General features: G+C 39.2%; 2 protein-coding genes across 4 annotated transcripts in view; both read left to right on the forward strand.

The window, feature by feature from the left end:
* The window catches only part of LOC120572197 (high affinity immunoglobulin gamma Fc receptor IB-like), an 83,113-nt gene that overhangs the window by 26,179 nt on the left and 43,820 nt on the right, over nt 1–13,114 (forward strand). The gene's annotated exons all lie outside the window — the stretch shown is intronic.
* On the forward strand, nt 5,092–10,483 carry LOC120572199 (high affinity immunoglobulin gamma Fc receptor IB-like). The gene is made up of 10 exons (XM_039821397.1): nt 5,092–5,122; nt 5,225–5,287; nt 5,625–5,888; nt 6,901–7,158; nt 7,192–7,314; nt 7,451–7,552; nt 8,013–8,087; nt 8,216–8,290; nt 8,981–9,056; nt 10,440–10,483. The coding sequence occupies exons 1-10, from the start codon at nt 5,092–5,094 to the stop codon at nt 10,456–10,458; spliced, it is 1,086 nt and encodes a 361-aa protein (XP_039677331.1). The 3' UTR covers nt 10,459–10,483.

The following is a 13,114-nucleotide window of genomic DNA, read 5'->3' on the forward strand; positions in this document are numbered from 1 at the left end:
GAACGTCGTTGAGGGCGGCTGCACTGTAACCTGACTGTAACCAAGTTTATATATCCCCGCGCCGCTTATAGCTTTATTATAGCTAAGTATATGTCAACAATGTGCACAGAATGGTTGACGCACTTTCACCTGCACCCGTCAGGAAACGGGAGAAAGCTTTGAAGTGGGACGTATGAAGTTATGTCCACAACTACGAGGGTGAGTAACATAACTTAAGCACCTAGCTAGCTAGCTAGCATATGGCCTAGCTTGATGTCCAGAAACAAATAGAGGTGGTTTAATGTACCTAAACAATGATCAATGATTACCAAATTTCTCTCTCATATTGCTCCTCATAACCACTGAAAACTGTCAAAAAAATCTAACCCAAAGTCCAATTATTATGGACGTTATGTGACTGATAACTGATTGCTATCTGATTGATCATTGTTTAGGTACATTAAGTTACCACGTTAAGCTTTTCCGTTAAAGCGTTAGAATGTCCCGGCTGCTGTTGAGGGAAACTGTAGTCTATAACTTCCTGAGGCGACTGATCGTCCATTTTTGCCCCTTTACATAATAAATATGGCTATGAAATGGAACATGAAATACATAAATGAGGCAATACATATAGGCATTAGTCATTATAGTTCAGTAGCCTAAATACATATGTTTTACTTATATTTATTTCCGGGGACTTTTATTTATTCCGTCTATTTATATGCACGTTATATTCAAAGGAAGTTTAGTTATCTCACAGGCTCAGACTAAAAGCAGCAGCAAGCCTGCCTGACATCAGTGCATAGCATATCACTGCTAAGTAAATAAAATATGAATAAATCACGTAGCGGTAGATTCCCAGGTCAGCTAGAGCGGAGTGCTACGAGCTCTGCAGACGGACCAGAGTCAGTCAGCACCGGGAAGGCGAACCGCGGGGACCAAGCTCACAGGGCTGGTAGCTAGCTGCTAGCTAGCTGCAGCAGCTAATATTAGAATATTAGACCCAGCACCGGAGGTCTGATCCCCATGATTTAAAACGAAAATCAAATAACCATTTGTTTTTTAATACCTGTTTATGAAATGAAAATCAAATGAACGAAAAAGTACACGGACCCAGTCTGTTAAGTACAATTTCACCACTAATAAAACAGATCTAGAGATGATATGCTTTATTTGCAACTTAAATGTAATTTTTTTAATTAATACAAAGCAAACTGAGCAGAAAGAACAAGTATTTTGTTGGTTTGTTTCTCTTCTTCCAGGTGTGACTTAAGTACCCGTTGAGCTGCATCACAGCTGCACTATGTGCATGGACCTGTGCCAGTCAGCACATCACTCACCTGTGTGCAGAGGACAGGCAGCAGTAGCACAAACCAAGAAGGTTGGCAAGTCTGATAATAATGCAATTGTAAAAATAATAATAATATAATAGTAAAATCATGTTACATACACTTATGTTTCTTGCTTAAATTCACAGGGTGCACAACCAGGCCTGGGAGAGAAAATTACTGATGTCCACAAAACCAAATCAGAGAAGGTAAGGTAAGATAGTAATGATGTTAAAGCAAGCTATGTACACCTAATATATTACGTGTTGATGTCTATGAATCTGTCTTTAATAGGAGCATACTATACAAAGACAACAGTGGAGAGTTCCTGGATCGGTCTGTCCTCAAAGTGCCAGAGATCTACAAGGACTTCACCCTTTTCTGCACCATCAGCGTATAATCAAAGTGATAAAAGAGAGAACAAATTATTGTTTTCTCTGTTGACATGAATAGGTGCCGGTAATGTCTGTCCATATATTCAATCAATTCAATAAATGTTGATAAGTATCACTGCTATTTCTTAAATCATTGTAGTTTTTCAGAGCAATAAGATACAGATTATTAAAACCATGTTCACATTTGCAACAAATTAAAACCCTGATCAAGGCAAATTGTTTTTCATGTTCCATAACATTTATTAAAAAAAAAAAAATTACAATTAAATTTACCAGAGCTGACACTTGGTAAATAGCTTTTAATTGACATTGTCAAAACAATGAGTAATTCATAACAAATTGCACAATATTTGACACAAAACCTTAAAAGTGTATGGTTCATACTACGGTGAAGCAGTACAATGTGCCTATAGGATTTACTGTAGCAGGAACATTGATATTGGCAAACAGATGACCCAGGTTCGGGTGAGTTTGTGAGCAGGGTTATGAATAAAGATAAGATAAGCCTAGTGTTCACAAGAGGGATGATTCAGGTATGGCAACACAAATTTAGAATAATTCAATTAAATAGGAGGTATGTACAACTAGTAGAAGATAAATTAACTATACAAGAGCAATTAAGGTAAAGTTTTGAGGTTGCAAGCTAAAGTATAGTCAATAGCATGGAGTCAAGTCAACAGTGTACACCAGAATAATATATACTGTGATTAAGTAATGATACTTACTGTTGTCTGTACTAATATAACACAAAAAATAATACAGTGTTTGATGCAGTATGGAGAACAACCAAGTCCCATATGAACCCAAGAGACTTTAAGTGCAGCTGTTGATGATGTTCACTACAAACAAAACTTGCAGATGGTTGTAGTCTGTAGCCAGTCATACAGTAGGTAGATCTGGAGCAGATGGTTGTAGTCTGTAGCCAGCCGTACAGTAGGTAGATCTGTTGCAGATGGTTGTAGTCTGTAGCCAGCCATACAGCAGGTAGATCAGGAGCAGATGGTTGTAGTCTGTAGCCAGCCATACAGTAGGTAGATCTGGAGCAGATGGTTGTACTCTGTAGCCAGCCATACAGTAGGTAGATCTGGAGCAGATGGTTGTAGTCTGTAGCCAGCCATACAGTAGGTAGATCTGGAGCAGATGGTTGTAGTCTGTAGCCAGCCATACAGAAGGTAGATCTGGAGCAGATGGTTGTACTCTGTAGCCAGCCATACAGTAGGTAGATCTGGAGCAGATGGTTGTAGTCTGTAGCCAGCCATACAGAAGGTATATATGGAGTAGCAGGGTGAATTCTAGCTATCATGGGTTGGTGATATGACACACAGATCAACAGGGGTAAACCCCTCAGCCCCACCTGGATGAAAAGAAAGTAAAACAAAATACTTGTTTTTTCAGTTCAGTTTGCTTTGTATCAATTAAACAAATAACTGCTATTTAAGGAGCAAATAAGAAACCATATCATTTCTAGATCTGTTTTTTATATAGTGATAAAATTGAACTTAACATTACGTTTTATACAGATTGCTATGAATCTATTTTCAAACTAATGTTATATGAAGGAATGAAGACTAAATTCTGATGAACAACAAACAACAGTGATGCAAAAACGGACACAAACAATCCAGTTTCTTGTGTTCTTTCAGTTATATTACAGTTTATGTTTTACTACTGGCTCTAACATGAAATTAGCCAAATCCCAGGAACATGGTTAACCAAACGAGGAAAAAATACAAAGTAGGGTCATCACATATACACACACTGTCCGTCATATGTCGTTCAATCTAGCTAGCTATACAAAAAGAACATATATTTGTTTCTGGACTTCAAGCTAGGCTATATGCTAGCGCCAATATGCTAGCTAGCTAGCTAGGTGCTTAAGTTATGTTACTCACCCTCGTAGTTGTTGACATATACTTATAATAAAGCTATAAACGGCGCGGGGATATATAAACTTGGTTACAGTCAGGTTACAGTGCAGCCGCCCTCAACAGACGTTCTAAAGTAAAGTGAACGCACCCTCAACGGGGTTGGGATCATTTCATTGGTCAACACTACAGCTGGCATTCTATTGGTTGTTGACTTTTGATAGGGTTATAACACACAAAAAAATCCAAGCGCGCAGGAGAAATCCGAGAGCAGAAACTTTGCAAGTGAGCAGAATCAGCCTGAGTGCGAGGAGAAGGTTCAAAGCTGAGAGCAGGAAATCTGTCCAAACAACAACATATCTGAGTCCAAGCAGAAAGTTTGAGTGCAAGCAGAGCAAATCCAAGCGCGAGCACAAACTTTGAGCACAAGCAGAGCAAATCCAAGCGCGAGCAGTGACTATTTGAGTGTGAGAGCAAGGTTTTGAGGGAAATTATTACAAAATCTGAACGTAATATCAGTGAGAAATGCTCTCAAATTGAAAGAATGCGCTCTTGATTAAAGATAGGAATATAACTCCATAGCTCGGCTGCCCGAGGGGTTCCGTCCTCGCTGCCAGCCTCCAGGAAGTCTTCACCATCATGCTCGGCAGCCAGATGGGTTTCGTCTTCGCTACCGGCCTCCAGAAGGGTTCTGTCCTTGCTTCTGGCCTCCAGAGAGTCTTCGCGGTCCTGTCCTTCGCTGTCGTACTTGGCAGCCAGATGGGTTTTGTCTTTGCCGCAGGCCGCCAGAGGGATTCCGTCTTCGCCGCAAGCCTCCAGAGAGTCTTCGACGTTTTGCTCAGCCACCAGAGGGGTATCGCCTTTGCCGCCGGCCGCCAGAGAGTATTCGCTTTCGTGCTCGGCCGCCTGAGGGGTTTCGTTTTCGCTGCCAGAGCATCTTTGCCGTTCGGTCTGGCCGCCAGACGGGTTCCACCTTCGTCGCCGGCCACCAAAGGGGTTCTGCCTTCGCTGCTGCCTGCAGCCCTGGGGTCCCCGAGTTCCACTGTCCTCAGTTCCCCGATCCCTGACTTCCACTGTCCTCAGATACTTAACTTACTCCTGTGAGATACTTAACCAAAGTATGTCGGTACCAGATTTCAAGACTTAATACCAATCAGAACAAATGTGTAATTTTTCCTTATCATACTAAATACAGTCTTTTGGCACAAGAGGGATACTATATTAGTGTTGACTCTGGCTTTGAGGACATCAGTGTCTGATGGCAGCTGTGATGCTGGACCAGTTTTTTCTACTCATGTTTAAGGTTAGCCACCTGTCTTTGATCTCTAGCATACACACTTGTCTTTTTTTAGGTTTACACCAATATTATTATTATCTGCACTATAGCAGTTCAGCCTCACATAGATATTTCTAGATAGACATTATTAAACCAGAAATAATGCAGACAGGAAGGGGAGGTTCTGATGTACATCATGTGTTGGTAGTATTTCACGCTGTTGCTCAGACAGTCAGTAGGAAGACAGCATGGAGGTCACAGCTCTCTGCATAAGACTGTGTGAGTACTGAAACTTTGTATCACTATTTTACTTATCTTTTAGCCAGTGGACAAATATCTGTGTTTTATTTGACAAACCGCTCTCTTCATGTGTCTTTCCAGGGATGGACATGTTGGTCCTGCTGCTTCTAAGAATTGACCACAGTTACTTTGCTCAGAAAGCTAGTGAGTTGGATTTAAATAATTAGCCGGATACTCAGTTTATGCTTGGCTGTTTTATATTCTGAATAATTATATTATCGTTGTTTCTTTATTTCCTGTTGAAATGTGTCTTGTTTATACCTTAGCAAAAAAAAGACCAAGAAAGATGAAATATGTAATCATGACATTGTAACCACAGTACTCTGAACACAAGCATACCATTGACCAAGTTACCCTGCTGCTCTACTAATGTACAGATTTGTCTTGTTTTTGTAAATGGTAGTCTAGACCAGCTCTATATGAAATGTGTCCTGAGATAACTTGAATATTTGATTGCTCACTTTCTGTGTGTCCGTCTCAGATGTGGATTTTCCTCGCATTCTTCCAGACAGACTGCAGTTTTTTGAATATGAGAATGTCAGTGTGATCTGTGAAGAGTTAGGTGGTTTGACTGAATGGCGAGTGATGAGGAGGCTCAACGAAAGAAGTCCAACAGATTCTTACATCTGGCAGTCATCAGCACCATCCTGCACCATTAATCCCGCCTTTAAACGTCACAGTGGAGAGTACTGGTGTGAAGATGCAGAAGGGAACACACGCAAAGGGGTCATCATCACCATCAATCGTATGTTTAGCAAATAATCAAGAGTTTTGGTTTATTTGACGCAGTGACACAGTAAACTCAATTTAGCATTTTGAAAAAAGTTCTACTGTACAACAATGGAACATTTTAACGCAAGTCAAGAGACATATTTAGGACAATAGTATGAAAAATTACACATGTCCCATCTTGGCTGCCAACTTTCTTTGCCACCTAAAAAATGATGTCTACTTTTTATGATAAAGTTTCAAAGTGTGATGTCTGCTACACTTGAAGCAGAAGGCAGCCATGTAGACAAATGGTTTGTGTAAAGAGCCGTCCCCAAATTTCTGAGCTGCCAGAAATCGAACTGATCGTGTGAGAGCCAGTTTATGGATCAGATAAATGAATCCAGCGTTGTGACCTCACACTGCACATCAGACAACTGTTCAGGTAGAAATTAGTCTGATTCTAAAATTAGTTGGGAAGACCAATTTGGGGCTAAAGTAGGGCTTCATCTGTGCAGTGTCTGCACGGCTTAAGAGACTCATGGTTATAAAACATTCTTTAGCACTTCACTAACTTTCTATAAAAGGCTGGCGCTGCACTAAAGGAGGTGAAGAAAGACATACACTTGAAATTGACTTCAGAAAAATCACTTCTAACTCAAATACAGTATTTATTGTGTAGGAGGACGGCTGAAATACAGTCATATGAACTAAAACAACAACGTTCACAGGGTAAAACTACAATGTAGAAACATGAATTCAAGTTAAGCAATACACAAGAATACATCCATCCGACATTGCACACATACCATATTTAAAATTAAACAGAATAAATAGCAATTTCATTTCAATTTGATTTATTCATTTTTCTATTAATCATTTCCTGCTTGAAAAGTCCTGTACAAATTAAGGGTTACTGTTCGTTTCAACAATATAACTGCATGCATGCCAAATACAGGAATGGTCCCTTTCTTCCCTGTTCAGAGACTGGTTGTTTTCTACTTAACATACATGTTCAACATAAATTCTTTTTTTATCACACTGACCAGCTGGTTCTGTGATCCTGGAACTTCCTGCCAGTCCTGTTGTGGAGGGAGACAAAGTGAGTCTTTATTGTAGAAAGAAGGATACTCAGTCAAATCACATAGCTGATTTCTACAAAGATGGATCCAAACTCGGGACCTGGTATTCAAACAACATGACCATCCAAAATGTTTCAAAGTCTGATGAAGGACTCTACAAGTGCAGCATCTCTGGAGCTGGGGAATCACCACAGAGTTGGCTGACTGTTTTACAAGAAAGTAAAGGTGATGAAGGCATGTTTAATAACTCCATTCCAGCAGCCGACGAAGAGATCCGTCCTTCCAGTCACCCCCCTAATCTGCCCTCCCTGCTCTGGATTGTTGTGTTGGTGGCTCTGATGCTGTTGGTGATGGGACTTCTTCTCTGTAGGAAACACAGGGGTAGAGCAACACTGTCTCACAGAAATTACATGTACATATTTACTTCAGTAAATGACTTGACTGATTCACATCTCTTGTCTCTGCTTTTTTTACCTCCTCTGCTCTTCATTCTGTACACGTTCCTGTTCTTCTCTAGTATTTCTATCGATGGCATTTGGTCTTTTCTGTTCTCCAGTATTGGGCTGTTTGTCGTCTGGAAAACCAACACCAGGATCGCACTCACCTGCAGATCCTACAGGTGAGAAAAAGCCAAGATGTAACATGGCAAACATCATACAAAAAATGATAACACATTGCATGTTACCAAAACTCCCTTTACAGTCTCATAGCTTAAATGGCCTGATTATAAACTCTTCTTTCTATATCTCTTTTTGCTACAACTCTTTCAGACACTTTTTCGCAATGTCATCTGGTGTATTAGAGCAATTTGTGTTCATTAATATCTGTGCAACTTTTTGCTGATATGTTAATCCATTTTGTGCTGTGTTGCTTTACTGGCACTTTCTTTTAGAGAACAGTGAAGGCTCTGGAATTTAAGTTTTAAGATTTTTTCAAGTGGGGTTACTGTACACCAATGCCCGCCTGTCTTTGCTATATAGCTTATATACTATGCCATGCTGCGTATTGATGAAAGATTGTATGCCCATTATTAAGTTTTCAGATAAAATACAGCATAAATTGCTGTTGTCCTTTTTCAGATTCAGAAGAGGACAAAATCGCTGATTCACATCATGCAACATACAATGTTGTCAAAAAACAAAGAAGAGAGAAAGGTATGTTATATTATATTGCTTCTACTTCCAAGTTTGTGCAATTGGTGCAGAATTCATTTAACCCCTTTAATTATGATTAAACAGCTCAACAATGGAAACAGTTGTGAGAAAGTGTCTGTTTCTTTCAGTGTCTGATGGTGACAATGCAGGTGATCCGGACCTTATGACATACGCTGTTTTTAAAAAACAAAGGAAGAAGAAAGGTAGTTTATATTTGCTTTACTGCTTTACTGTTTGCTGATTTACTTCCTTTCAGAATAAGACTTAAGCAAGTCTGTGGTGCAACATGTGTTGTCTTTAGTTATAGACAATGCTACAATTACACAGAATATTCAAAACCATGTTTAGGGAAGAATTAAATTAGTAATTAAAAATATTCGTAAGTTTAGAACTTTTACCAGCCACTAACATTCTCTTTGCAACATAAATGTCACTAGTGTTAAGAGGTGATACATTTAAAACTGCAATACTAGACCTACATATTTTTAGATAGCTGTCTGCACACTGCATTTTCTTTCAAATAGGTACTAAATGGTTTCAGCTGATAATTTGATTCTCTCAGTTATAAACCACACGTGAAGACCACAGACTGAAACTAAGCGCCCCTCAGTAGCTTTAATATAGTTGACTGCAGAAGAAGAGGCTCTGAGGTTTTACACTATAAGATGGAAAGTCTTAAAGAAAATCCATTGAATGACTAACAGCTGTATGTAACGTCTGCAGCATGCAGTTTTCTTTGACCTTTAAGGCACAGAACACTTCTTAACCTGAAACAATTCGCTTCAAACCACAAGAATGCTTTATAAAATGTTGGAGCATAATGAAAATCCCAAATTTAATGAAATGTTAAAGCTGTACAAACAATCTTAGAGTAAATTCTGTCTCCCTAACAGAGCTGGATGGGTCCGGAGCAGCTTCCAAGCGACGTCTAACAGACGAGAGTGTCTTCTATTCTACAGTCTACTACAGGTAAGGCTGACGATGATACAGAGGACCAGATGTACTAACGCTTTTGCGCCCACTTCAGGCGTATTTGTTTTGCGAACGCGTTCAAAAGCATGGCGAGGTATGTACAAACAGGCAGCACTGAGGTAAAAGCACAGACTGCCCGGCGGGGAACTGAAAATGGCCAAATGGCGCTTTTCCGTGTTATGCATATGCATTCATGGGAGGGTCAAGGGGAAAGTTGGAGTTTCCCATAAAGGGAGGGAAGCGTAAAGTTCGCCTATTTATGTTACGCGGTATGTACAAAAGAGCCCCGTGAAGCGCCACCTCTATTTTGCGGTGAAAATTCTCCGCCTCTTAAAAGAAGGTGTAAACCAGTCGCGGGTTTCTTCGCGCATACCTCCCTCGTGAAATGGCAGCATTAATCCGAGGCAAGTTGAAGCCATAGGTCAAGGAGACTAGCTGAAAAGATTTTTGCCCCAAGGATCTTTTTCAGTGGAGTGAACACCAAAATCATTAAGCGTTACAGATTCAGGAGCCATGCAATATTACAGTTACTGGAAGAAATCAAAGATGCCATTGAGTCTCCGACTCGGCGTTCACATTCCATTCCAACAGTTGTTTAAGTCCTACAAATTACAAATATTGGCATCAGGATCATTTCAAACAGTAATAGCATCAGCAGTGGGAATATCGCAGTCTGCACTCAGCCGTATCATAGCACCAGTACTTAACCCTTTGCTACAATCAATTAGGTTTAACAAAGATGTTGACCTGGTGACCTCATGTTTTCATTCATGCTGCTGTTTTACTTACAGGAACTCAAAATGTTACCTTGCTCTCCATATTGGGGGTTTTACTGGGAGGAACTCTTCGGTATCTTAACAAATATATTATAAAAATATCTTAACAACTAACCTACTAACTTTGCTGATCCCTTGACTTTCCTCAAAGTGCCACCATGAAATTTTACATATTCTTTTCTTTCCGTAAAAATATCTCAATATTTATTTAATGGACTGCCACAAAAATTGGTTTAGAGATCCATTTTGTTATTACTATCATGATGATTAATGATTCACATTGTGTCCAATAATTTGGTTTATGACCAAACAGCTGCAAAACTAATTCCCATCAGCCTCAAATGCACTTTGTCTTCACTGCTAATTAACGAACACGAGCATGCTAACATAAACTAAGATGGTACATGATAACCATATTATACATATTCAGCAACATGTTAGCATTGTCACCGTGAGCATGCTGCGACAGTCTAACAGAGGCTCTAGCGTGGAGACTCTTTTGTCTTTTTGACAAACCATAACATACTGTAGATGAGGCCATATAAAGCTCAAATGACTTACATGCTATTTTATGTGACTTTTCTTTATCCTGTGTGTTTTACAGGCGACATATACCCGACTGAAGGACTGAGGAGGTGGTCTGTTCAAAAGCTCTATTTCTGTATTTCAGTTAGGAAGTCATACTGTAAAGTCACACTCAGTGATGCTACAGTAACTCATTTGTATTTTTTATATATTTAAAAATGTGTAACAATGTGGAAATATCTGTGAAAATGTACAAATATGTTTTGTAACATGACTTCTGAAATCAATCACAGAGAACATTCGGTTGTCTTTCCGTTATCAATACTGTATCTTTAATCATAAAGTGACCAGTGATGTAAATTTCAAAAACGTTTAAAATCTCCAAAGGTCTATAAAACGAGCAGTGAATTCACAGAAACAAAGTTTATCGTGGAAGTGGTGGAACAGCCTACACATACTGTAACCTGCCACTATTGTTCCTCTTCATGAGATACATTTCTTTAATTATTTTTTTTTATTTACTTTATTTCTAAAATGTAACTTTACTTTAAATGAAGACTATAATCTTATTAAAGGTGTTGAAGGAGATGAATATGTTGTGAAAATTCAGAGTTGTAATGAGCAGAGTGGGACCAGAGCATTTACAGAAAAGACGCTCCTAGAGCCTAAAGCCTACTGAATAAGAGTAGAGCTTAATGAAAAAGCTTACTGAATGAAAGTAGAGCTTACTGAAAACAAAGCAAAATAAATCCAAATTTAAGAAAACATAAGCAAGCCGAAATGTGGTGTGTGCTAAGGTGACCCTTGATTACAGTCGTATTCCACACACACACACACGTACATTGTCTAAAACCTTAAAATAATCACCCTGTCTCTCTTACTATTTCACAGTATTTTGTGTTTATGATCTGCTTAAAAATATGCTATGTTTGATGATTGCACCACTTTCGAATATATAGCCAACGGCTGTAGTATTACACTCTTAAAGTGTTTTTGAATTTTGTAATCCTTTGCATTTACTAAAGCTTCCATACCATTGGCGGAATACATATCTTAAAGTGTGCTTCAACTTAACTTTTGGTTACTAGGATAAGGTATTTTATTGTTTTATCTCTGTATCTTTTATGTTCTTACTGTGTGGCTATAAGCATTGTGCACCAAAAACGTATCATGGTTTTAAACATTGTATTGGAACAAGCATTTAGCTGACAGAAAACCGGTTAGCCGCTGCAGTTCGAGCATGCATACGAGAAAGACAGGATATGTGGCTTCATGCAGGTGGTGCGATGGTTCTCGCCTCCATCTTGCTCTTAGCTTTTTTAATACACTTTGGTCAGGACGCTGTATGAGGGCTTGTGATAAGGGCATATACAGTAAAAAGTGATAGACAATACGTAACTTCCCCGGCATCATCTTAACTCCATGTTTTCTTACTTGGGAATTTGTATCATAGAAGGGTTTCTGGCATAGCTGAAATATTAAACACATTTTGCAGCTTCAAAACACTTCTTTGAATACACAAGAGTGCAGTATTTGTTGTTTGCAACAAAAGTGAAAGTATGATACTATCCTAATTGCACAATGCACAACATATAATGCATGCATAGACAAAAGTGAAAGTATATGGACATTTTGTACATGTAGGCCTTTGCTTAAATCTCAAATGGGACCAAAGGAAGAAAAATATGCTTGATTTAATATGTATGATGTAGTCTTTACTACTTTGAGTTAACGATTTTATTTCCCACACCCATACGTGAGGGTGGTGATGGTGCAGGCGTTAAGCATTACATACCTTGGTGTGGGGAGAGATCCAGGTTCAATACCCACTTTGATGCATCAACCGACGCGGTTCCCTGAGCAAGACACTTAACCCCTAGTTGCTCCAGAGGCGGCGACTCTAACATATATATAAGTATAGCAATTGTAAGTTGCTTTGGACAAAAAGCATCAGCTAAATTACATTGTGACATGTAATAATGTAATGTGAGGGTTATGGATGCATTTTTATTGGACGAGACTCACCCAAGGACACCAACCCAAAAGCCATATTTCCAACACTGTATCATCTTTGCTCCATTTCCAGAAATCTGTTTTCCTTCCCAGATGGATGGACTGGTTCCCTTCAGGTTCGCCAGACCCTTAGGCTTTGGTTGTCTATCTTCTACCTAATACATTCTGTAGAGGTAACTCATACATACAAGTACACTCCTAAAAAGGTCACAATTAGACTTAAAAGACACAAAATAATATAATTATACTGTATGCTATTAAATGGGACATAGGCATTTCAGTTATCAAACACCTCTCCTCTCTAGACAAAGTGATAGATCTTTTCAGTGGCATCCACTGTCCTTCATTTTAAACATTTAAGGGTGTGTGTACATGTTTTTCTAATTGCAAAGTGACCAAATCACTTCTAAGCTCTGTGACAGCTGACAGTGGATAAAACCACGGATTGGCTGTTCTTTTGTCTTAGGCCCAACCCACATACAAGTAAAAGCTCATTGGCGATTGGCTAAGCATGTACAGTACATACAACTTGGAAAAGATGACAGTACAACAAATTCCATTTAAAAACCCTAGTTGTAACCAACATTATGCTTATCTGTTCATCCAAACTATTCTCACTCCCACCTGGTCAACATACCTCCGATAGTCACCCTCAGCAGCAGATACCAACTAACATACATCTTTTTACCCCCACCCACAATATTTTCCTATCCCTAACTTTGTGGTTAACCTGCATGTTGA

The sequence above is a fragment of the Perca fluviatilis genome, chromosome 14, assembly GCF_010015445.1.
Source record: "Perca fluviatilis chromosome 14, GENO_Pfluv_1.0, whole genome shotgun sequence".
In the NCBI taxonomy this organism is placed as follows: Eukaryota; Metazoa; Chordata; class Actinopteri; order Perciformes; family Percidae; genus Perca; species Perca fluviatilis.